The sequence below is a fragment of the Schistocerca piceifrons genome, chromosome 2 (assembly GCF_021461385.2).
Source record: "Schistocerca piceifrons isolate TAMUIC-IGC-003096 chromosome 2, iqSchPice1.1, whole genome shotgun sequence".
Taxonomy (NCBI): Eukaryota; Metazoa; Arthropoda; class Insecta; order Orthoptera; family Acrididae; genus Schistocerca; species Schistocerca piceifrons.
Window position 1 is genome coordinate 419,441,426 of NC_060139.1, and position 26,175 is coordinate 419,467,600.

The window sequence follows — 26,175 nt, forward strand, 5'->3', positions numbered from 1 at the left end:
GGGTTCGAAGCAGGGGTGAAGTAAGAATCGACGAGGATATTGTGTAGGTTTGGTGGGTGCAGAATACAACTGTGGGAGCCGTGGAGAGGATAAAAGTAGGATATTTCTCATTTCTGGACACAACAAGAAGTAGACAAAATTCTAGTGGAGAATACAATTCAGTTACTGCAGCCTGGGACTTTGGGATGCTGTGGGTGACTGGAGGGAGAAGGCTTGGGATATTTGCTTCTATACAAGGTTGGGAGAATAATTTTGATCTGTAAAGGCTTCTGTGATACTCTTGATATAGTTGAAGAACAACTGCTCATCACTACAGATGCAATGGCCACAGGTGGCTAGGCTGTATGGAAGGGACTTCTTTGTATGGAATAGGTGGCAGCTGTCAAAGTGGAAGTATTGCTGGTGGTTGGTAGGTTTGATATGGACGGAGGCACTAATGTAGCCATCTTTGAGGTAGAAGTCAGTATCGCAGAAGGTAGCTTTTGGGTTGAGGAGGACCAGATAAAGCAAATGTGTTGAGGTTCTGGAGGAATGTGTATAGGTGTCCTCCCCCTCGATTCAGATCGTGAAGATGTCATTAATAAATCTGAACCAGCTAAGTAGTTTGGGATTCTGGGTGGTTGGGAAGGATTCCTTCAGATGTCCCTGAATAGGTTGGCATAGGGTGGAAATATCTATGAACATATTACAAGACCAGAAGTCAAGTTCCATGTCCAGTTTCCAAGGACATCAATTTATAAATGTTTATGAAACTGAACAAACTCACTCCTGCTAGACAGAACACTTACATTTAAATAGTATTGAATATTACACACAATATTTCTATTATTTTTATAAGAAAGAGCCCCACACTTTAAAAAAAATGTGAAAGTGAATAAAATACATTTTGATATAGCAAGGAACAAGCCTGTTACACATTACTTCTCTCAACGTCTCAATCAACTGTGATATACTGAACTTCTGTAACAAATGGCTTGTATTTTATGTTATGAAGTACTGAAGGTTTTAATTAAGAATCTATTACTACCTGATATTTAATCATAATAGAGCCTACCACAAAAAATGGGTTTTTGATGAATCATTGATACCATTGCCTTAAAATGGTATACTTTCAAAACACACAAGTTATGATATAAAAATAATTAACACAAAATTCTTTAACCATGACATTTCCATCATATTACTACAGCAAATTGTACCACCAGTGAGGCATTTTTGAGAGATTCCCAATGTGCTGGTGCTTTGAAGCAGCAGATATTAATAGGATATGAGTTCTAATATAAAACTCATCAAATATGGACTTCAGCTGAAAATAACAAAATCCAATATAGGATCTCCCAAGTTCTGCTTAGAGTGTTCTTGCCTCTAATTGGTTCAATGTTTTGTAGCATGTTGTTGAAATATCACAGAACTTATTTTGTTTTTCATATGCAGCAATGCCTCCTCAATGTGAAATAATTGGAAGTGATGTCAAAAAACTCATACTCATCCCATGTGAGGACAGCCTTAGGGTCATGGGGCAGGTGGGGAGGTAGGTAGCAGGGATTGAGTCCCAGAAGGATTATGGGATAGAAGGATGTGTTGCATTCACGTAATTCAAAGAAGCTGGTGTTGGGAGGTTGGATACAGATGGCATGAGTGATGAAGCAGATATCAGCCATTGAAATTAGGTTTATTATGCTCAATGGCACTTTTTGCTTTGGATGGTTAACCTTGCTCTTTGCTACAGTTTGGGAGTGGCCACTTGAGGTGAAAAGCTGACTTGCAGTCAGGCCCACATAAATTGCTGTGCACAAATTATAGAAGAGTTGGTATGTGATATGATACCTTTCACAATTTGCCTAGCCTCTGGCAGGATACAACATGTCTGTGCTGGGAAAGCAGTAGGATGTCCTGCATAGATGTATTGGGCAAATGGTTGAGAGTAAGTATGGCATAAGGATGGGCTAGGATAGCTTATAGATTGGGTGGGTGGTGAAGTATCATGTTGGGAGCGATGTGAGAGATTAAGTATAGATGACTTATTTCCAAGCACAAAGATAAGTACTCAAAAGTCCTGTTGAATGCTATTGTTAAGTCTAAAGATTTCTTGAATTAACAAAGATTTTCGGCTGCAGCTACTGTCAAGGAACTTGAGCTCATCATATAATGTGAAACAATGGAGTGTGAATCGGCCTCTTTTATTGCCTTAAAATATATATATACAAGCAAAAAATCCATTTACTGTGAATTAACAGTTCATACCTCTGTGCTGAATATAATGAAATTTGTAGAAAAATTCTTTGGTATCAAAGTCAAAAAGTGGTTGGAATAACAGATGACCTTGATAAGAGGTACATCAGAAAAGCATGGGGCTCAGCACTGAAACTGTTATGTACTTCATGCCACCATGCTTCTAACTAGCGGTCACCATCAATTAGCAAGGATGGGCATTACACCTATGGGTACTTGTTAAAAGTGAGAGGTGACTGCCACCCCACCACATGGTCCAGGAGAGGAGTAGTAGACATACGCAGAACAGATAACTCAGTAACATCTCAGTACATCACATCATCTAATGACAGCATCTCAGTTTGCTGCTTCATTTTATAATTTTTCCTACAGTTTACCTTAAGCCCTGTTACATTTTCCATTTTATTTCTTGTGAATAACAATAAGCTCATTATGCCTCTCTCTGTTCAGTAAATACTAATTTTTGTGGAACCTAACTACATGAATTGCATGTAGCAATCTGCATGTGATGTTTACTGTCACATCTCTCCAACTAGTACAGCAGAGGTTTGAGTCAGTTAATGTATACATTTTTGTGTATTTATGAATTTTGTAACTATTTATTTTAGTGTCACTGTCCTGTGAAACATATAAATCTTTTTTATTGTTTCTTAAAAAATAAAAACTTGAGATGAAGAAAGACTATAGTAACTTGTGGATCAGTTATCTAATATTACCTTAAGCCCTGTTACATTTTCCATTTTATTTCTTGTGAATAACAATAAGCTCATTATGTCTCTCTCTGTTCAGTAAATAGTAATTTTTGTGGAACCTAACTACATGAATTGCATGTAGCAATCTGCATGTGATGTTTACTGTCACATCTCTCCAACTAGTACAGCAGAGGTTTGAGTCAGTTAATGTATACATCATGTAAAATCATCCTTCATTAAAGTACATTTTGTTTCAGCTGTGTTACAATCTTTGCACTAAATATGTGCTAGTGCCTGATGTGGAGCAAGGCTTTCATTCAATAACCCATTCTATTTTAAATTCAATGGACATATCTATTTAAAATATCTGCCATGATTTATAATATATACTTCTCGCAAACTTCATAGTGTGATCTTAATTTTCTAGGTTCAAATACTGTCAAAGGATGAAGTTGATGACAAAGAATTAGTCAACGCAATAGATGCTGCACTTGAAATTGGTTATAGACACATTGACACAGCTTACCTTTATTGCACAGAGAAAGCTATTGGAAAAGTTTTGAAGAAATGGACCAGCTCTGGAAAAATTAAGAGAGAGGACTTATTTATTACAACTAAGGTAAGGGAGAAGTTGTGTAAGACATTTTTAAATTTGTGTTGAGTTGTGACATGCAAAGTAGCTCCTTAAAAAATACATGGTATCATTATGAACACATTGTGTGGTATTCCAATAAATACTTACACAAATGAAGGATTTCCTTGACATGATAGATTAACGATGTGCTTCCAGGTGTTCTGTCATGTCGTTATTTCCATTGAATGCACAACAACTCAGCAGAACACCTGTAAGCGTACCATTAATTACATAAAGGGCTGTTCTGAATTTAATTAAACTTTATAGTTTCAAAAACATCAATAACCACTAAATAGATTGCACTATTCACTTGACTACAGTGTGGCTTAGTTTCTAAATTTTCTTGCTTTTCATGCATTTGTAAGAAATGATAGATCCATTACTTGCACATCAAAATACACACTATCACACTTACCACAGACAGTTCAGTGGTGATGATGTCTGAGATATTGTGGTATGTATTGGTTTGTCCCAAGGTGACACAGAGAACCCAGTCATGTTAAAGTTCTGAAAAAGTATGGAAACAGGTGAAATTTCCAGCTAAAGTTGCCACCTTGAGTTGAACTAATAGTGACAAATTTCAGAAAAAGAGCTATAAAATGAAATGAAATTTTTGCATTTCAAATGTGCAATTTAAGTGAAGTGATTATCATTAAAAATCCTATAAGGATAGTTTACTCTCAGTAAAATAATTCCATGCATGAAGTCCAGAGAAAAACTTAGGTAAATAATGAAATGCACAAAGTTTAGAGACAAACTTTGTTCTCCAGAAATGTGTTGTCCAATGTAAGAAACCACAAATAGTGAACTCTTGCCCCTGGTACTATTACTAACTCATTCTCAGGTGGTTATTCACATTCACCAACCTGTCATAGTACGAGTTTAGAGAACATCCCTTCTCTCAGTCATATTTGCCGTGATTCTGAAACACCTTTCAGTTGTAGTGGCTTATGAAACATGACACTTTTGTAGGTTACAGTAGTTTATCTTCTTAGAAATAAAGTTTCTGTGACCTGGCATCTCTTGAAGCACATTACTCATGAGCATTTGTCACACCTCATGAAACCTACATTTTACACTCCAATTAGTTTTGTACATCTTGCTGAACTTGCTTACTTAAAAAAAGTACCAGTTCATATCATTTCCAAAGCATTATTCCTAGTTTATTTAAGAATATTCACATCAGATACTGCCATCAAATTTTTAAATCCTGAATGCTTCCAAAAACCATCAAAATAAAATAACTGCCTCGTACAGTCATGTACAAACATTCAAGAAGTGCTGATAGAGCAGATAAAATTCGTGAAGGTGACTGCTTCCCAGCCCAGTATCTGACAATGCCAACAGGCATCCCAGTTTCACAGTTTCCATTGCAGGTATGATTCACAAATTTTATCTGAATTCTGTGCTGTGGGGAAACAGAATACACTAAAGAGGACCATAGTGCTTAAGCAGTACTTCTTTTGGTGATGGCTAGAAGCTAATTTTTCATTAGGGAAAAGAATTTTTTTATTTCAGGCTATGAATGGCTTAAAAAGACAACTTTCACTTAACTGAGATTACAATCTGGCCTTTATTTTCATTTTTTTCTGAGAAATTTCTTTGTAATCTTGTTTCTTCAGCAGTTTCTGTAAGTTTGCTTGTTGAGTGTCTCTATTTTCATCTCACTCTTCATCTGTTACATTTTCTCTCATTTTCTCTCAATCTATTCATTTTCTTCCATTGCGAATCAAAATATGCTTCTCACTTATCTGCTTCACTTCTCCGCAGTTCTTTCTGTTTCCTTCTTCTTTCAGCACAGGAATGATCTCTGCCCCTTTCACATTTCAGCATCCTCTTAAATCAGATGAAATACATTGTTCACTGCCTTAGGCAGTTTATTTTCACTTAAATTTATTTCACCTTCTATCATTTTCACTTTTACTTGATGCACTCTAATCAGTTTTCAAGAGTATGCGTCTCATATGTATAAACACACACAAACACACACACACACACACACACACACACACACACACACACACACACACACAACACAATACAACACAACACCTGTGAGCAGGAACATATTTCCACCACAACAGGATAATGCAACACTTGAGAACATTGAGAACATTTTCAAACAACATGAAACAGTCTGGAAAATTCTAGAAGATTTTTTAACGTTCCAGAAGGTTCAAAAATGTAACATTTTGGAACATTCAACAACATTCATCAACATTCTCAAAGATTGTGTCTGTAACATTCATGAACATTCTGACCTGCCTCAGCCCCTCTGGCACTCATTTCCTAGCTGTTGCACTGACTTCCCATGTGAAGTCCATTGGCATGATTCCCTATCCAATGCCCTAATCTTTGCCCCAATCCCTACAGTTCCAAAACCTAAACCTTGTCCACGAGTGGAGGATGGAGGGCTACCATACCGTATAATTCCCAAGCAATTTGGTGTGTGTGTGTGGTGACTTACCAAACGAAAGCGCTGGCAGGTCGATAGACACAAACAAACACAAACATACACACAAAATTCAAGCTTTCGCAACAAACTGTTGCCTCATCAGGAAAGAGGGAAGGAGAGGGAAAGACGAAAGGATGTGGGTTTTAAGGGAGAGGGTAAGGAGTCATTCCAATCCCGGGAGTGGAAAGACTTACCTTAGGGGGAAAAAAGGACGGGTATACACTCGCACACACACACACATATCCATCCACACATATACAGACACAAGCAGACGTATTTAAAGACAAAGAGTTTGGGCAGAGATGTCAGTCGAGGTGGAAGTGCAGGCAAATATATAGAGTGAGATCTTTGCCTGCACTTCCGCCTCGACTGACATCTCTGCCCAAACATTTTGTCTTTAAATATGTCTGCTTGTGTCTGTATATGTGTGGATGGATATGTGTGTGTGTGCGAGTGTATACCCGTCCTTTTTTCCCCCTAAGGTAAGTCTTTCCGCTCCCAGGATTGGAATGACTCCTTACCCTCTCCCTTAAAACCCACATCCTTTTGTCTTTCCCTCTCCTTCCCTCTTTCCTGATGAGTCAACAGTTTGTTGCGAAAGCTTGAATTTTGTGTGTATGTTTGTGTTTGTTTGTGTGTCTATCGACCTGCCAGCGCTTTCGTTTGGTAAGTCACATCATCTTTGTTTTTAGATATATTTTTCCCATATACATGGTTATAATAGAGGGAAACATTCCACGTAGGAAATATAGATCTAAAAACAAAGATGATGTGACTTACCAAATGAAAGTGCTGGCAGGTCGACAGACACACAAACAAACACAAACATACACACAAAATTCAAGCTTCCGCAACAAACTGTTGCCTCATCAGGAAAGAGGGAAGGAGAGGGAAAAGACGAAAGGATGTGGGTTTTAAGGGAGAGGGTAAGGAGTCATTCCAATCCCGGGAGTGGAAAGACTTACCTTACGGGGAAAAAAGGACGGTTATACACTCGCACACACACACATATCCATATATATGTGTGGATGGATATGTGTGTGTGTGCGAGTGTATACCCGTCCTTTTTTCCCCCTAAGGTAAGTCTTTCCGCTCCCGGGATTGGAATGACTCCTTACCCTCTCCCTTAAAACCCACATCCTTTCGTCTTTTCCCTCTCCTTCCCTCTTTCCTGATGAGGCAACAGTTTGTTGCGAAAGCTTGAATTTTGTGTGTATCCAACCACACATACACAGACACAAGCAGACATTTGTAAAGTCAAAGAGATTCGGCAGAGATGTCAGTCGAGGCAGAAGTACAGACGCAAAGGTGTTGTTGAAATACAGGTGAGGTATGAGTGGCGGCAACTTGAAATTAGCAGAGGTTGAGGCCTGGCGGATAACGAGAAGAGAGGATATACTGAAGGGAAAGTTCCCATCTCTGGAGTTCTGACAGGTTGGTGTTAGTGGGAAGTATCCAAATAACCCGGACGATGTAACACTGTGCCAAGATGTGCTGGCCGTGCACCAAGGCGTGTTTAGCCACAAGGTGATCCTCATTACCAACAAACACTGTCTGCCTGTGTCCATTCATGCGAGTGGACAGTTTGTTGCTGGTCATTCCCACATAGAAAGCTTCACAGTGTAGGCAGGTCAGTTGGTAAATCACGTGGGTGCTTTCACACGTAGCTCTGTCTTTGATCGTGTACACCTTCCGGGTTACAGGACTGGAGTAGGTGGTGGTGGGAGGGTGCATGGGTCAGGTTGTTGGTGTAATGGTTCAGAGATTCCGGACTGGAGCAGATTCATTTACCACGAAGACCTACGCTGTAGGGAAGGGACCGTTTGATGTGGAATGGGTGGCAGCTGTCATAATGGAGGTACTGTTGCTTGTTGGTGGGTTTGATGTGGACGGACGTGTGAAGCTGGCTATTGGACAGATGGAGGTCAACGTCAAGGAAAGTGGCATGGGATTTGGAGTAGGACCAGGTGAATCTGATGGAACCAAAGGAGTTGAGGTTGGAGAGGAAATTCTGCAGTTCTTCTTCACTGTGAGTCCAGATCATGAAGATGTCATCAATAAATCTGTACCAACTTTGGGTTGGCAGGCCTGGGTAACCACGAAGGCTTCCTCTAAGCGACCCATGAATAGGTTGGTGTACGAGGGGGCCATCCTGGTACCCATGGCTGTTCCCTTTAATTGTTGGTATGTCTGGCCTTCAAAAGTGAAGAAGTTGTGGGTCAGGATGAAGCTGGCTAAGGTAATGAGGAAAGAGGTTTTAGGTAGGGTGGCAGGTAATTGCCGTGAAAGGAAGTGCTCCATCGCAGCGAGGCCCTGGACTTGCGGAATATTTGTGTATAAGGAGGTGGCATCAATGGTTACAAGGATGGTTTCCGGGGGTAACAGACTGGGTAAGGATTCCAGGCGTTCGAGAAAGTGGTTGGTGTCTTTGATGAAGGATGGGAGACTGCATGTAATGGGTTGAAGGTGTTGATCTACGTAGGCAGAGATATGTTCTGTAGCTGGTTACCAAGCCCCACTGAATGTGTGGAGACCCCACTGACACCCCGCACCCCTACCTTCTACCTTCTTCCTAAAATTCACAAACCCAATTATCCCGGCCGCCCCATTGTAGCTGGTTCCCACTAACACCAACCTGTCAGAACTCCGGAGATGGGAACTTTCCCTTCAGTATATCCTCTCTTCTCGTTATTCGTCAGGCCTCAACCTCCGCTAATTTCAAGTTGCCGCCACTCATACCTCACCTGTCTTTCAACAACATCTTTGCCTCTTTACTTCCGCCTCGACTGACATCTCTGTCCAAACTCTTTGCTTTTACAAATGTCTGTTTGTGTCTGTGTATGTGCGGATGGATATGTGTGTGTGTGCGAGTGTATACCTGTCCTTTTTTCCCCCTAAGGTAAGTCTTTCCGCTCCCGGGATTGGAATGACTCCTTACCCTCTCCCTTAAAACCCACATCCTTTTGTCTTTCCCTCTCCTTCCCTCTTTCCTGATGAAGCAACTGTTTGTTGCGAAAGCTTGAATTTTGTGTGTATGTTTGTATTTGTTTGTGTGTCTATCGACCTGCCAGCGCTTTTGTTTGGTAAGTCTCATCATCTTTGTATATATAATTTTCTTCTTGTAATTTGAAATGTTCTGTATTTTGTTCTAGCTACCAAGCTGGGCAATGAAGCCTGAAAAGGTTGAGAAATACCTTAAAGAATCACTGGCAGCATTGCAGTTATCATACGTTGACTTATATCTGCTTCACCATGCTGTTGGCTTAGTTGAAATCGATGGTGACAATGTAGAAGCATATCACAAGTATCCAACACCTGATGTTACAACAGACCACGTTAGTGTATGGAAGGTATGGGTCGCAGTCATTGTTTTACTCCATCAAGCATCTTTTGTGAGATATCTATTTAAATACTCTTTTCATTCCCAGGCTATGGAAGCACAAGTAGATGCTGGAAGGGCATTGTCAATTGGGCTTTCCAACTTTAATGCTCGCCAGGTCAAGCGTATAGTAAATTCAGCTCGCATTAAGCCAGCAAACCTGCAAGTTGAGGCACAACTGTATTGCCAACAGAAAGAACTCGCTGCCTTTTGCAAAGCCTTAGATATCACTGTGTGTGCTTTTGGCCCTATTGGATCACCAGCTCTAAGTACTACTGGTGCAAAGTAAGTTTACACATTTTTATTTACCACAATGTGAAATATTTGCAGTTATGGTGCATGATTCCTGTTCTTGTTCTTTTCTGTTGTCTGAGTTCATCCACTTATCTCCAAGTAAGGTTTTCATGCAAGTTGTATTACTCTTAGCATTAAATCGAACAGTGGAAAGTCCACAATGTAATAACAACAATATGGTAAGGATAGATTGCTACTCACTACACAGAGGATTGAGTTGCACACAGGCACAATGAAAAAGGATGGTAGGAATATTTGGCTTTTGGACAACCTTTATTCAGCTTTGGATAACCTTTATTCAGCTTTGGATATCCTCCATCACATGTATAAAACTCAAACACATTCACATAAGAACAACCCAAACACACATGAACACCAATCCCAATCTTATAATCCTATCTTCTGATAAAGGTTCCACCAGCATGGTTATGAACCACAAAGATTACCAGGCAGACAGACTTAGTCAGCTGTCAGGTACATTCATCTACAACCTCTGTCACATTCCACAAATTTCGCAGGAACTTTGGCCCTTCCCCATATCCTCATATCCATCCCACAAGCACTCCCCTAAGTCTCTCTCCTCACACCCCAGCACTCATCATACTCCTACCTTCTACATGCTTGTTAAAGTGCACAAACCTAAACACACAGGATGCCCCAATGTGGCTGGTTACTGTGCCCCCACAGTTTTGTGACTGGTTTGATGCAACCTGTCACAAATTTCTTTCTGGTCTGTGACATCTTTTCAACTCAGAGTAGCAACTGCAAACTATGTCCTCAGTTATTTGCTGGATGTGTCCCAATCTCTATCTTCCTCTACAGTTTTTATCTTGTACAGCTCCCTCTAGTACCATGGAAGTTATTCCCTGATGTCTTAACAGATGTTTTATTATCCCATCCCTTCTTTTTGTCAGTGTTTTCTATATTATATTCCTTTCCTTGCTGATTCAGCAGAGAACCTCCTCATTCCTTATCTTAACATACACTGATTTTCAACATTCTTCTGTAGCACCACATCTCAGATGCTCATACTGTCTTCTGTTCTGGTTTTCCCACAGTCCATATCTCACTGCCAAACAATGCTGTGCTTCAAACATACATTCTCAGAAATTTCTACCTCAAATTAAGACCCATGTTTGATACTAGTAGACTTCTTTTGGTGATGAATGCTCTTTTTGACAGTGTTAGTCTGTTTTTCATGTCTGCCTTGCTCCATCTATCATGGGTTATTTTGCTGACTATGTAGCAGAATTTCTTAACTTCATTTATTTAGTGATCACTAATTATGATGTTAAGTTTCTCACTGTTCTCGTTTATGCTGCTTCTCATTACTTTCATCTTTATTCAACTTACTCTCATTTCATATTTGTACTCATTAGACTGTCCATTCCATTCAACAGATACCGTAATTCTTCTTTATTTTCACTGAAGATAAGAATGTCATCAGTAAATCTTAACACTGATATCCCACTCTTGAACCATTCTTTTATTTCCATCATTGCTTCTTTCAACACTTAGACTGAACAGAAGGGGCAAAAGACTTTCCTGTTTCACACACTTTCACCCTTTCTGACCTGTGCACCCCATTCTTGGTCTTCCACTCTTATTGTTACCTCTTGGTTCTTGTACGTATTGTATATTACCTAGCTTTCCCTATAGCTTTTCCCCATTTTTCTCAGGATTTTGAAGGTCTTGCATCATTTTACATTACTGGTCTCTTGATTTTTCTTCAGTCTTGCTTCTATTATCAACCACAATGTCAGAACTGCCTCTCTGGTTCTCTTACCACTCCTAAAGCCAAACTGATTGTCATCTAGCAGATCCTCAATTTTCTTTCCCATTCTTCTTCATGTTATTCTTATCAGTAGCTTGGATGTATATGCTGTTAAGCTGATTGTGTAATAATTCTCACACTTGTCTGATTTTTCAATCTTGGGAATTGCGTGGATGATGTTTGATTCTGCAATAATTCTCACACTTGTCAGATTTTTCAATCTTGGGAATTGCGTGGATGATGTTTCTCCAAAAGTCCGATGGTATATCACCAGTCTTATACATTCTGCTCATCAGCATGAATAATTGTTTTGTTGCCACTTTTTATGGAATTTTAACTATCCCTTCTGGTTTATTTCATTTTAAATCTTTGAAAGCTCTTCTAAATTCTGTGTCTAGTACTAGATCCCTTATCTCTTCCCTATTGACTTTTGTTTCTTCATCTATCACGTCGCGAGATAACTCCTCCCCTTCATAGAGGCCCTCAGTGTACTCTTTCCACCTATCCACTTTCTCCTCTGTATTTAACAATGGAATTCCCATTGCACTCTTAATGTTACCACCCTTACTTCTAGTTTTACCGAAGGTTGTTTTCACTTTTCTATATGCTGATTTGGTCCATCTGACAATCACGTCTTCTTTGATTTGTTCATTTTTTTCATGTAGCCATTTCACCTTATTTTGCCTGCACTTTCTGTTTATTTCATATCTTAATGACTTGTATTTCTATATTCCTAAATTTCCCTGAACATTTTAGTACTTCCTTCTTTCTTTGATCAACTGAAGTATTTCTTCCATTACCCATGGCTGCTTTACAGTTATCTTCCTTGACCTATTTTGTCCCTCCAACGTCTATTACCGGCCTTTTTAGAGATATGCATTCCTCTTCAACTGAACTGCCTACTGAGCCATTCATTACCACAGTCTCTGCAGCCTCAGAGAACTTCAAGAACTTCTTTCGTTAGGACTTCCGTGTTCCATTTCTTTGTGCATTGATTATTTCTGACTAACCTCTTAAACTTCAGCCTACTCTTCATCATTACCAAATTGTATTCTGAGTCTGCATTTGTCCCTAGGTACACCTTACAATCCAATGTCGACTTCAGAATCTCTGCCTGACCATGATGTAATCTAACTGAAATCTTCCTGTATCTCCTGGCATTTTCCTAGTATACCTCCTCCTCTTGTGATTCTTGAACAGGGAATTCAATATTACCATCTGAAATCTGTTGCAGAACTTAGTTAGTCTTTTTCCTCTCTCATTCCTACTACCGAGCCCATGTTCTCCTGTAATTTTTTCTTCTACTCCTTCCCCTACAAACACACTCCAATCCCCCATGACTATTAGATTTTCCTCTGCCCTTATGTACTGAATTACTCGTTCAATATCCTCTTGTATTTTCTCTATCTCTTCACTTTCTGCTTGCGATGTCAGCATGTGTACCTGAACTATTATTGTCAGTGTTGGTTTGTTGATTCTGATGAGAACAACCCTGTTACTGAACTGTTTACAGTAGTTTACTCTCTGTCCTACCTTCCTATTCATAATGATCCTACTCCCACTACACCATTTTCTGCTGCTGTTGATATTACCCTACACTCATCTGATCAGAAATCATTGTCTTCTATCTATTTCACTTCACTGATGCCCACTATATCTAGATTAAGCCTTAGGATTTCCCTTTTCAAATTTTTTTTAGCTTCCTTGCCGTGTTCAAACTTCTGACATTCCATGCCCCAGCTAGTAGAATGTTATCCTTTTGTTGGTTATTCAATCGTTTCTCATGATCACACCTCCTTAGCAGTCTCCTCCTATATATAAGCCACCAAACATTTCCTCCATAGATTCTCCACAGTTCCTGTTCCTTGATCATCTCGTAATCCAATCATCACTGTCAATGCCACCTCCATCTTCACTAGTATACCCAATGCCTTGACACTAATGAACACTACCTTTCCCAACATCCAACTGACTCCAGACCTACAACCTCCTTCCACATCACCATGACCAACTACATCCTCACCCACAATTACTACTCCTTGGGAGGTATCATATACAACCAAATCCATTGTACACCAATCGGCATCCCATGGCATGATTGTATGCTAACTGAAATGGGCTATCTACAGAAATCCTTGACAATGACCCAGAATCTCAAACCCCTCATGTGTTTCATATATACTGACGACACCTGTATGATATAGACAGGCAGTGATGATACCCTATCCACATAGTTCCAGAACTTCAGCATTTTCTCCCCCATTCTTTTCACCTAGTCCCCCTCAGCCCAACAAGCCACCTTCCTCGGTGCTGACCTCCACCTCAAGGATGCCCCACCAGTGCTTCTCTACACATCAAATCTGCCAGCCATCAAGTGACTGTCACTCATTCCACACCAAGAAGCACAGCCACCCACGGCCGTTGCATCTTTAGTGATGAGCAGTCCTTGTCCAAATGTACCAAAGGTCTCACTGAGCTTTCACAGACTGAAATTACACTCTCAGACAAGACCAGAAACAGATCTCTCATGCCTTGTCTCCCCAGTTAACTGTCATCCTCCATATAACTACTGCCATGACTCAGTATCACCAAGGACTGGAGCAATTGAAATACATTTTCTGAAAGGGCTTCGATTATCTGTTATTGTACTCTGAAATAATAAATGTCCTTCCCACTATCCTCCCCATCCCTCCCACAGAGCTATTCTGCTGTCCACCCAGTCTATGCAATATCTTTGTCCATCCCTATTTCATCCTTGCTCCAAAACACTTTCTTCATAGCTCACACCGCTGCAAGACCTATTCTTTATGTTCTTCCATTGCCACCTACTCCAGTCCTGTCACAGGCATCTCCTACCGCATCAAAGATAATGCTGCCTGTGAAAGCATCCATGGAATCTACCATCTTAGCTGCAACTGAGTGCTGCATTCTAGAGTAAAGAGCCAAATAAACTGGTGCACCTGCCTAATATCATGTAGGGCTCCCTCGAGCATGCATAAGTCCTGCAGCACAGCATGGCATGGACTCAACTAATGTCTGAAGTAGTGCTGGAGCGAAATGACACCATGAACCCTGCAGGACTGTCCATAAATCCATAAGAGTACGAGGGGTTAGAGATCTCCTCTGAAGAGCACGTTGCAAGGCATCCCAGATATGCTCAATAATGTTCATGTCTGGAGAGTTTGGTGGCCAGCAGAAGTGTTTAAAATCAGACCGATGTTCCTGGAGTGATTCTGTAGCAATTCTAGACATGTGGGGTGTCACACTGTCCTGCTGTAATTTCCCAAGTCCATCATAATGCACAATGGACATGAATAGATGCAGGTGATCAGACAGGATGCTTCCATTCATGTCACCTGACAGAGTCATATCTAGATGTATCAGGGGTCTCCACTCCAATTGCACAAGCTTCACACCATTAGAGAGCCTCCACCACCTTGAACAGTCTCCTGCTGACATGCACAGTCCATGGATATTAACTGAAAACTTTTGTATTGTTTATGTAAACAAAGAACAGAGCCTACACTATATAAATTTTTCATTTATTTACTAACTTTACCACTTTGGCTACTTACTAGAGAGTCAAATGGAACCATGTACTTGCCACCGTTAAATACTGAGAAAAATAAGAAATTCAAATGACAGTTACGCTGCAACATACTGGAGATTCTTTCTAGCTGACAATTTTGATTTGGCTCCAGCAGCGTACCTGAGAGTTATGTACTGATTAATGAAATAAATAGACAGAATGTTTATATCTTTTGAAACTTTATATCGTATTCTCATGTGGTTTAGAGGTTTCTTCCAGTAGCACTACTTATTCCTCTATAATTTTTCCTCCCATACCCATTAAAGTATTTCTTAAATAAAACTGTGAGAGATCTGGAGAAACTGTAAGGTTCCAGACTAGTTACATAATGGCAATACAGATATTTTGAAAGCATATTTTAAACTCCAAAACAAACCCATGGGCAGATGGGGACACGTCATAATTTATTTATTATGAACCGCACATGAAAACTGAAGAGACTGCCAGAGGTGAGAAATTAAGAGGATGGAATGTGGATAAAATAAAAGAACCAGAAACTGCAGAGAATTTCAGATGAAGTATTGGACAATTATTGACTGAAAGAGGGGAAATGAATAGAGTATAAGACAAATGGTTACCTCTGAGAGATGAAATAGTAAATGCAGCAGAGAGTCAAATAAGTAAGAAAATAAGGCTTTGTAAAAATCCTTGGCTATCACTGGAGATAAGGAATTTGGTTGACAAAAGGAGAAAGCATAAAATTTAGTAAATGTAGCAGGCAAAAAGGAATTATATGTCTAAGAATGAGATTGACAGAAAGTGCAAAATGGCTAAGCAGGAATGTCTATGGGACACATACAAGACTGTAGGAGCATGCATAACCAGGGGAAAGATAGATACTGACTATAGGAAAATTAAAAAGACCTTTGGAAAATAGAGAAGTTCCTGAATATCAAGGACTCAGATGGCAAGCCAGTACTAAGCATTGGGAAGGCTGAAATATGCAAGGAATACGAAGAGGAGTTATAAATGCAAAATGCATTTGTAAACAACATTAAAGAAATAGCAAAGAAAATAAATGAAAGTAAGATGGGAGATACAATACAAAGAGAAGAATTTGACAGAGCACTGAAAAACCAAAGTTGAAACAAGGCCACTGGAGTAGATAAGATTCCCACCAAATTATAGAGATGCTTGGAGGAGCCAGAAATGACAAGACTATTCCACCTACAATATTCATTTAAACAGATGGAATACCTGCACACTTTAAGAAGAATGTAATAACTCCAATTACAAAGAAGGACAGTCCTGACTACTATGGACCACCGGTTTAATGAGTCATGGTTCCAAAAACTGACAGGGATTATTTACAGAAGAATGGAAAAACTGTTGAAAGTTGGTTGAAGAAACATTTAAGCATTTGCAAGTTTGTAGAAACATTGTTGTGACTGTATTGACTGGAATACATTCCCTGGAATTCTAGTGGGGATAACATATAGTGAGCAAACGGTTATTTACAACTTTTATAGAATCCACATTGCCATTATAAGAATCAAAAGACATAAAAGAGAAGCCATAGTTGCGAAGGGAGTTGTAACTAATTCACTTTATCAGCTTTGTTGCCCTTGGTAGCTGCTGTTTGTTCTTTTGATCATTGCAACATGCTGAAAACAAACAATGATGGAAGGATAGTTTGAATAATGTGTTGAAGTGTTTTAGACTGCGCCTTCTGAACTGTCCACCTGATTTCATTGCATTACATTAATACTTGTTCCATAGATCAAGAATATGACATCTAGTAATGATATGGAGCATGTCAGTTTAACATAAGATTTCATCTACTGAGTACAACAAGTTGTCATTCAGGAATTCTTTGACTCACACAACAGAGGTACAGCTTAAGTCATCTGATGCATCTCACCTGGGGCAGCCAGATGACAATAGTCAAGAATTTTGTGTGTCCAACCAGTCAGATAAAAATGCAAAAAGTGTGTTTTTCTCGCATATTAATATACAGTCATTAAAAAATAAACTGACAGAAATGGAATGTTGGTTGGAAGAATTAAATTGCTATGTTATGCTAATCAATGAGCACTAGTTAAATCATAGTGAACTTCAATTAAGTGTACCTTATCGATACCAATTAGCCTTAAAGGCCCGTCCACACGCAACGATCTGTCTGCGCAAATGTCTGCGCACATCACATCTGCGCAGACAGATCGTTGCGTGTGAACAGAAGATTTGCACCAACCTGAGGTGTGTGCAAACCTGGAAGTTGGAGTTGGAGGTTTGAGCGAAACCTCTCAAATCTGTCGGTTCAAACCACATCTGCGCAGACAAGTTGGAGCGTGTGGACAGGAGATCGTCGCAAATCTGGCGCGAAACAGCTGTTTGCTCAGTCTAGTGTTTGTATTTGTGTGCACAGGGCATTAAAATGGCTGATACTCGTCAGTGTTCTCGAGAGTTTGTAAGTGAATTCATTGAAATATACAGAAACCACCCATGTTTGTGGAAGATTATAAGTAAAGAATATAGTGACCGAGACAAAAAGACAGCAGCATACAATGCTCCAATTGAAAAATTGCGGGCAGTTGGCGCCTCGGCAAACAGAGAAACGGTAATAAAAAAATAATTTCGTGGCGAACTGGCGAAATTATTTGCGGATGGCTGTCGAAACTTATAATTATCTCTTAAAGCATGTAACCCCTCATATTATGAGAAAAATACTTGTATGAGAAGGGAAATTTCTCCTCATGAACGCCTGGCAGTAACATTAAGATTCCTAGCAACAGGAAGGAGCTACAATGATTTGGAATTTTCATCTGCAATATCGAAACAAGCATTGAGTGAAATAATACCCAACACATGTGAAGCTATTTACGCTTTCCTGAAAGATGAGTTCATGAAGGCAAGTCAAGTAAATTAGTCTGTCAGCGAACTGTTTACCGAAAAGAGTTATCCAAAGTTCAGAAATCTAGAAGATCTGGTGTAGGAGTAGATCAAGTATACCAGCCAACGTTATGGTATTTTGATCTACTTGGCTTTCTTAGTGATCAAGAAACGCCAAGACCAAGCAGGAGTTCAATTGAAGATGAAATTGGAGTGCCAATGTGCGAGGAAATGGAACACGAGGTTATGTAAAACAAAACAGGTTCGCCCTGCAACTCTCGCAGTAAATTTACGTGACAAAACTTCTTTCGCTTTAGCAGCCACTGTCTGCACCATTTTGACCGCTTTCTCTGTTTCCTGCGGTTGGTCTGAATGTTTTTTGCAACACAAGTTGCGAACACAGACCACAACAGAACTTCCTCTATTTCTATTTTTCAAAATAACTGAATTAAATCTTGACGTTTTCGGGGAGCGTAGTCGCTTGCCACTGATATTTCTTTTTTACACCGACAGATGGCGGGCGAGTAGTAGATTGGGGTTTGTGTCGTGTGAACACACCACATTTGCAGCGATCTTTTGCATGTACAGACATCTGCGCCGATGTCTGCGCAGACAGATCGTTGCGTGTGGACCGGGCTTTACTGTAGAAAAAATTTTAAGCATGGTGGTGTTTCAATCTTCATCAAAGAAACAAACAATTTAGAATATGAAGTGATAGATGTAAGTTCTCTATGTATAGAAGCAGTTTTTGAAGTCTCAGCAATAATGATACATTATGTGATCAAAAGTATCCAGACACCCCAAAAACATTATGTTCTTCATACTAGGTGCATTGTGCTGCCACTTACTGCCAGGTACTCCATATCAGCAACCTCAGTAATCATTAGACATTGTGAGAGAGCAGAATGGGGTGCTCTGCAGGACTCATGGACTTCAAATGTGGTCAGGTGACTGGGTGTCACTTGTGTCATACATCCGTATGTGAGATTTCCACACTCCTAAACATCCCTAGCTCCACTGTTTCCGAAGTGATAGTGAAGTGGAAACATAAAGGGACAGGTACAACACAAAAGTGTACAGGCCGGTCTCGTCTGTTGACTGACAGAGACCGCCGACAGTTGAAGAGGGCCGTAATGTATAATAGGCAGACATCTACCCATACCATCACACAGCAATTCTAAATGACATCAAGATCCATTGCAAGTACAATGACAGGCAGGAGCTGAGAAAACTTGGACTTCATCGTCGAGCGGCTGCTCATAAGCCACACATCACACCAGTAAATGCCAAACAAGTCCTTGCTTGATGTAAGGAGCATAAACATTGGATGATTGAACAGTAGAAAAACATTGGATGGAGTTTGTGCACTGTCCCACACATACCACAATACTTAAGCTTATCTAGAAAATCTCATGATTCACACAGTCAAAAGCCTTTGAGAGATCACAAAAAATTCCAGTGTGTAATGTTCAGTTATTCAGAGCATTTAATATTTGGTCAGTGAAAGCATATGTAGTATTTTATGTTTAGAATCCTTTCTGAAATCCAAATTGACATTTTGTTAGTATTTCATTTCTACAAATATGTGAAGCTATGCTTGAGTACATTACTTTTTCCAGAATTTTGGATAAGGCTGCCAGAAGTGAGATTGGGTAGTAGTTGTTAGCATCGGATGTATCCCCCTTTTTACGCAATTGTTTAACGACAGTGTATTTCAGCCTATCTTGAAAAATGACCTGCTTTAGTGATCTACTACATATGTGGGTGTGACTCTTATTTATTTTTTGGGAACAAGCTTTAAGTACTCTGTTGAAAATGCCATCAATTCCAGGTGAGCTTTTACTTTTGTGTGTATTTATTATTTTCACTTGGAGAGGTACATTGAATTTCAATTTTATCAAATTGCATAGGTACTGCCTCTTCCATATACAGCCTTGCTTTTTCTAATGAACAGCTCGATCATATTTTCTCTACAGAACTTAAAAAGTGATTATTAAAAACATTTTCTACTTCTGACATTTTGTTAACTGATAGAAATACAGGCTTACTGTGCTCTCAGTTGCCCTGTTTCCCTCTTAACAATATTCAAAACTTTTTAATTTTATTATCATAGGTGCTAATCTCAGACTTAATTATGTAGTTTTGTACTTTTTAATAACGTTTATTAATACAGTGCAGTAGTTTTTATAATGTTTGACTGTTTCTGGATCATTATTCCTTCTAGCTATAAGATACATTCCCCTTTTCTGTTTACAAGATATCTTTATCCCTTTAGTAAGCCACAATTTTTAGATGCTTACTTACACTTTTATTTCAGTTTTCTTAAGGAAACTGTTTTCAAATGTACTCACAGAGATATCATGAAAGAGGTGAAATTTTAAATTAGCATCAGGTACCCTATGCAGCCCATCTTAGTCTAAGTGTTGAAAGCTTTCCCTAAAATTTGTAATTGTTGACTTATTAATTGCACACACTATTTTGGAGGTTTCTTCATTATAATGTGAAATATGCTCCCTGGAACCTGTCAGTATTAACAATACTAAGTCATGAAATTGTTAGGCGGTGTATGGGGGAAGATGTCTGTGATATAGATCAAGAAAGAGATGAGAAAGACAATTATTTTACAATAGCCAGTGGTCACAGTTCTGCTATTGGAGGCTCATTCAGAAGAAGAACTTCAGGACAGTTGTGATGGGGACCTTTCTGTTTTTGTTTTTGTTTTTCAATAAAATGCATAAAGTTATAGTTAAAATTAAACCTGTTCAGAGTGATGATAAAGAAAAATGTAAATCCCAACACTGAATGTCAATTTTGCAGATTTTCTTTTTGTATGTATCAGGTGCAACTGTTATGTGAAATTTAAACCTTGTAATTTAGTTTTATATGAAAATTTACTAGCTCTAGGGCTTTATAATTTTAATTTGGTTCTCTAAAAATTTGTTTATGTATATTATTTTGAAAAAACTGCACAAAAGTAAATGATTTTGAGTGATAAAAAGTAAAATACTGCAGGTTTTATTTAGTGCAACAAATCAGCAAATATTTAAACATCATTTATATAATTGTAGAATAAAATGTTATCAAACTTAAATTAAAATTTTCATTTGATTTACACCTTAAATCTCAGTTTAAACAGAAGGGTCTCAGAGACCCCATCTCAAGGTATATGTTCAGAAAAGTTAGCCGAGGGTTAATACCATTGTTGAAATAATAACAGTTGATGTTAAGTTCAGGCTTCATGGTTCTTATTAGGATGCAGGTAAAGGAATGTTTCGCACTGCATTTGGTTACAGTTCTTTTTATGCAGTTTAGTGCAGTAGTACCCTCAGTGAAATAAGTAGCAATTGTTTAGTGTGGTTAAAGGAAAGAAAACCTAAGGCTCAAGTTTAGTCACTATTGTGGGTAGCATAATATGTAATTTCACAAGGATAACACTATGTTTTTCAGGTTCATTAATCACAGTCAACAAACTCAAATGCAAATTTACAATGTGAAGTAATTACAAGACACTGACATTCAATTAATAAAAAAACATATGACAAGGGCCTGAGATCCGATTCAAGCAAGAGGGTGTTTTTTTAAATCAAAAAGGCATGAATTTGCAATGCAGATGACCAGCCACACATGGTCAGAAGTATATTCAGGAACACCTGTAAACAAAAAATTCAACAAGTTCATGAACCTATTCAAATGAAAATTTGAGGAGGCATTGCCTAAGATGGTACATTCTGTTGGGGAATATAGTAGAAAGAACTGGGTAATGAAAGGTATCAGAAAATCCTCTGAAACTCTCAAATATCTCAGATCTATTACGTAAATAAGTGTGATCTAGCCTTCTTATAGTTCTTTCTCAGAAATAAATGGACATATGGAAAACTGCTTCAGGAAGCAAAAAGAATCCAAAATGACAAGACCATACAGCAGTAAAGCAACAAAAGCAAAGCTATTTGGTAAATATAAATTAATCGATAAACCCTACGGATCTTGCCAACTTTGTAAACAACCACTTTAGTAGTATAGCAACCAAACTGCAAGAAAAGTTTCCAAAAACACAACACACAGCTACAAATAAGTAAGTACCTTACACAATGCTGGTGGTACCCATCAATGTGTGTGTGTGTGGGAGGGGGGGGGGGGTGGAGGGGGGGGGGGGGAAGTCAGTAGCTTTGTACATACAATGGAGAGTAAAATGACCACAGGTCTAGATGAAGTTCCAATGTGTCCACTAAAAGACGGCATTAGCAGCATAACAGCACCCCTAGCAGTCATTATAAGTGAGTCACTCTCACCAGGTTGCTTCCCTGATTACCTAAAGCATGCAGAATTTCTTCCAGTACATAAAATATGTGATACAGAATATGTAGAGAATTACACACCAGTTTCATGACTCATGACTGTCTTCCTTTCCAAAAATAATAGGAACTATTATGGAAAAGAGACTTATGGATTGTGTAGATAAATATCAACTTCTGTGCAAAGAACAACTTGGCTTCAGATCTGGAAAGGGAACAGAATAAAAGTTAACAAAAGTTGCTTTAGGAGAACAAGTAACTGGCATTTTTCTAGACCTCAGTAAAGGTTTCACACAGTTGATCACAAAATACTTCTAGATAAACATGAAGCAATAGGAATAAGGGGGATGGTAAATAAATGGTTTAGGTCTTCCTAGCAGACAGAGTGCGCCAGACCGAGACTCGAACTCAGGACCTTTGCCTTTCGTGGGCACTTTCCCATAAAAGACAAAGGTCCCAAGTTCAATTCTCAGTCTGGTACACAGTTTTAATCTGCCAGGAAGTTTCATATCAGCACACACTCCACTGCAGAGTGAAAATTTGATTCTGGAAACATCCCCCAGGCTGTGGCTAAGCCATGTCTTAGCAATATCCTTTCTTCCATGTGTACTAGTTCTGCAAGGTTTGCAGAAGAGCTTCTTGAAGTTTGAAAGGTAGGAGACAAGGTACTGGCAGAACTGAAGCTGTGATGATGGGTCGTGAGTCATGCTTGGTAGAGCACTTGCCTGCAAAAGGCCAAAGTCCTGAGTTCGAGCTCGATCTGGCACACAGTGTTAATCTGCCAGGAAGTTTCATATCAGCACACACTCCACTGCAGAATGAATATTTCATTCTAGATTATAATAATACTTAGAAAGTGTATTACTTGTGTAAACATGTACTTTTTAAAATGGAACAATGCCTATTGACATTAACAAACTAAAAGTAGGTTAAATTATAATGTGAGTGGTGTTTATTGCAGGCTTCTAGCGAAAATCATTTACAAGATATTGTATTTTGGAAAGTTTCCATACCGACACTTGTTTGTGCTATTCAACCTGCTTAGTTTCTACGTACAGTGTTGTTACATTTGCTTACAGTGTGCTTGTGTGTTCCTTGAGTGCATTCTGACTTGCGAGTCATTAGTTTGTGACAATCATAAATGGGCTTTACCAATGCAGAAAAATCTGACACGCTTACGGTGTATGGAGAGTGAAGGTGGGATGCAGTTCATTCTTGTACACTGTATGTGGCAAGATATTCCAACAGACATCAGCCACCTCAGTAACTATTTATCAACCTCTTCAACCCGTTATGTGAAAGTGGTAGTGTAACACCCAGACAGCACAACAGAATGAAACAAGTGATGACAGAAGAGGGGGAAATTAATAATCTGGTGCTGTTTCAGTTGATCCACATGTTAGTTCCCATGGAATCACAATGAGTGGCATGAGTCAGGCAACTCTCTCCATCAAGAGTTGCACGGAAATGATTATGAGAATCATGTTAACTTCTGTTCATGGACACTAAGACAGGATACTCCAGATGTATCATGTATCTTTATTAGTTATGAAACCACATTTATCAGTCATGGCCAGATAAACAGACAAAACATGCACTATTGGTCTATTGACAATCCACATTGGCTTCGTTAGGTGGAATTTCAGTGTCCATGAAGTATAAATGTGTGGCGGGATAGTGAACCATTAGCTCAAAGGCTCATTTTTCACAGTTGGAACACTGAACACAAACAAGTATTGCAGCCTCCTAACAGACCATCTTCCACAGATGCTAGAAGATGTTCCTCTGCAGACTAGGAGGAACCTGTGGTACCAACATGATGGCTATCCAACCCGTAGTGCATGAAGTACTACAGCATGTCATCACAAATCCCTTTGTTTCTTGGCCATAGTTTTTGAGTGGCCATTCATGCAGACAGACAGCTTCTTAGTTGTCATACCCACATAGAATGCAGCATAGTGGCTGCATGAATGGCCATTGACAAACTGGCCAAGGAACAAGTGGACCACCCTGTTGCTGAGCAACTTGCCAAACATGACATCCTTCGTTTCAATGACTACTTCACAGCTTTTCTGAATTGCCAGGAAGGAACTTTCCCTGCAATATATTCTACTTTCCCATAACCTCCCTGGCCTCATCCTTTGTTAGTCATTGTCCTCTCCCACCCACCCCCTTCTCTGTTCCCATTCCAGCACTACACAGCCCTCATTCCTCCATCTCACACCAGCCTTTTTACTACTCTCCTTTTCTGCTATCCCCCCACCTTTCTGCTGCCCTCCATCTAATCTCCCGACTGCACATAGCTGCCCTACCCTCTCCACTTCATTCCTGCGTACTCCCCAACAGCACGTCACTGTCCGCCACCCATACGCTACTATCCCTCCCCCTCCCTGCTCCAGCCTCCTCCTTACACCCATACAGTAGCCACTACCATCATGCACTGGTGCTGCTGCTCGCAGTATGACCTCAATTGCCTGAAACTGCAGTCATGTGTGTGTGAGTTGCATTTGCATGAAAGTGCATGCGTGTCTAGTTTTGATGAAGACCTTACTAGCCAAAAGCTATATTTGTGACAGCCTTTTGTTGTGGCTATCTGCAACTCAAAATCTCCACTATATGGTGAGTAGCTTTCTTTTTACATTATTGCTACATTCCATCCTGGATTTTCCACTGTTTGATTTTTGAAACATTAAAAAATTTAATGTTTCTCTATTTTGTTTTTTAATCAGTCTTGAAAATTTCAGGACTGACAGAGTAGATGAACAAACTCCCCACAAATTAAGACCAATGAGATTTCTATGAATGAATGTGAATAATGAACATAAATGAAAACAAAGTACTGTGTGTATGACATATCCTAATGAAGTGACTGTTACAATGTACAGACATGCGATTTGTATGCACTGTGGGCTCTTGGGACCATACATGTGACTTGCTGTAACAGTATAGGAAATTTCTAACATTCACGACAAAAAAGAAAATTTTACCAGCTTTAAAATAATTTAACTTATGATTATTTTGTGATAAAAGCATATTGATTTATGCAGAAATTGTTTTAAAATACATGGTATCATGACTTTTCTATTCCTATCCACACACGATAGAGTATCACTACTCATTAGGAAAAGACAAAACAGAACTGTGAATAAATGCAAATGAACACTCCGAGGACACCACAAAGAAAGAGAAACTAATGATACATTTTAGGATGTAAATATTTGAAAAATTACAAAAACCACATGACTATTAAAAAATCAGATCAATGCATGGGTTACTCATGATGATACTAGACATCAGATGTGAAATGTCCTTGCTAATTTCCTCAGAAACTACTTAGTCCAAGATGTTACCTTTTCACATTGACATTTAGTATTTTTATATTGTGATATTATGACCAGCTTATATACTGTTTAGTTAATACCTAATGCAAGGTTACAATATAATATTGTCTTATTTGGAGTGTTCTGATATTGACAATATGTTATGGAATTTAACGAATTCAACTAAAAAATCAATATTCATAGTGATATGTTTTGGTGACAGTAGTTTTACAAAAAGCAGCCAGGATATAAAATAACACTTATTTTTCAGTGTACCCAATTTGTCACCACTGGCAGATCCTGTTGTGAGTGAAATTGCAAAGAAGTACAATAGAACACCAGCACAGATCCTTCTTCGGCACTTAATTCAACATGGAATTGCTGTAATTCCAAAGAGTTCAAATCCTAAACGCCTAAAAGAAAATTTCCAGGTATGAAAAATATTATAATTATGCATCAATCATTATTTCAAACAATTTCTCATATAGTTATTGTGATGTGATATAAAACTGTTGTTTGTTTCAGGTGCTTGATTTTGAATTGAAAGAAGATGATATAGATAGGCTTGATGCATTAGATAAAGGAGGGAAAGGTCGCATTTTCACTGAAAATGTGATGAAGGGGTTAGTAATTAATAAACCATATTAATAAGAAGTTGATTTACATAACTATATGACTAAAGATT

General features: G+C 39.0%; 1 protein-coding gene across 1 annotated transcript in view; it reads left to right on the top strand.

Annotated features, from left to right (window-relative positions):
- The window catches only part of LOC124777567 (dihydrodiol dehydrogenase 3-like), a 49,522-nt gene that overhangs the window by 6,469 nt on the left and 16,878 nt on the right, over nt 1-26,175 (top strand). The window contains exons 2-6 of the mRNA XM_047253023.1: nt 3,352-3,543; nt 9,166-9,363; nt 9,442-9,677; nt 25,762-25,921; nt 26,016-26,113. Coding sequence (XP_047108979.1) covers nt 3,352-3,543; nt 9,166-9,363; nt 9,442-9,677; nt 25,762-25,921; nt 26,016-26,113 — 884 coding nt within the window. The remainder of the gene's footprint in view (nt 1-3,351; nt 3,544-9,165; nt 9,364-9,441; nt 9,678-25,761; nt 25,922-26,015; nt 26,114-26,175) is intronic.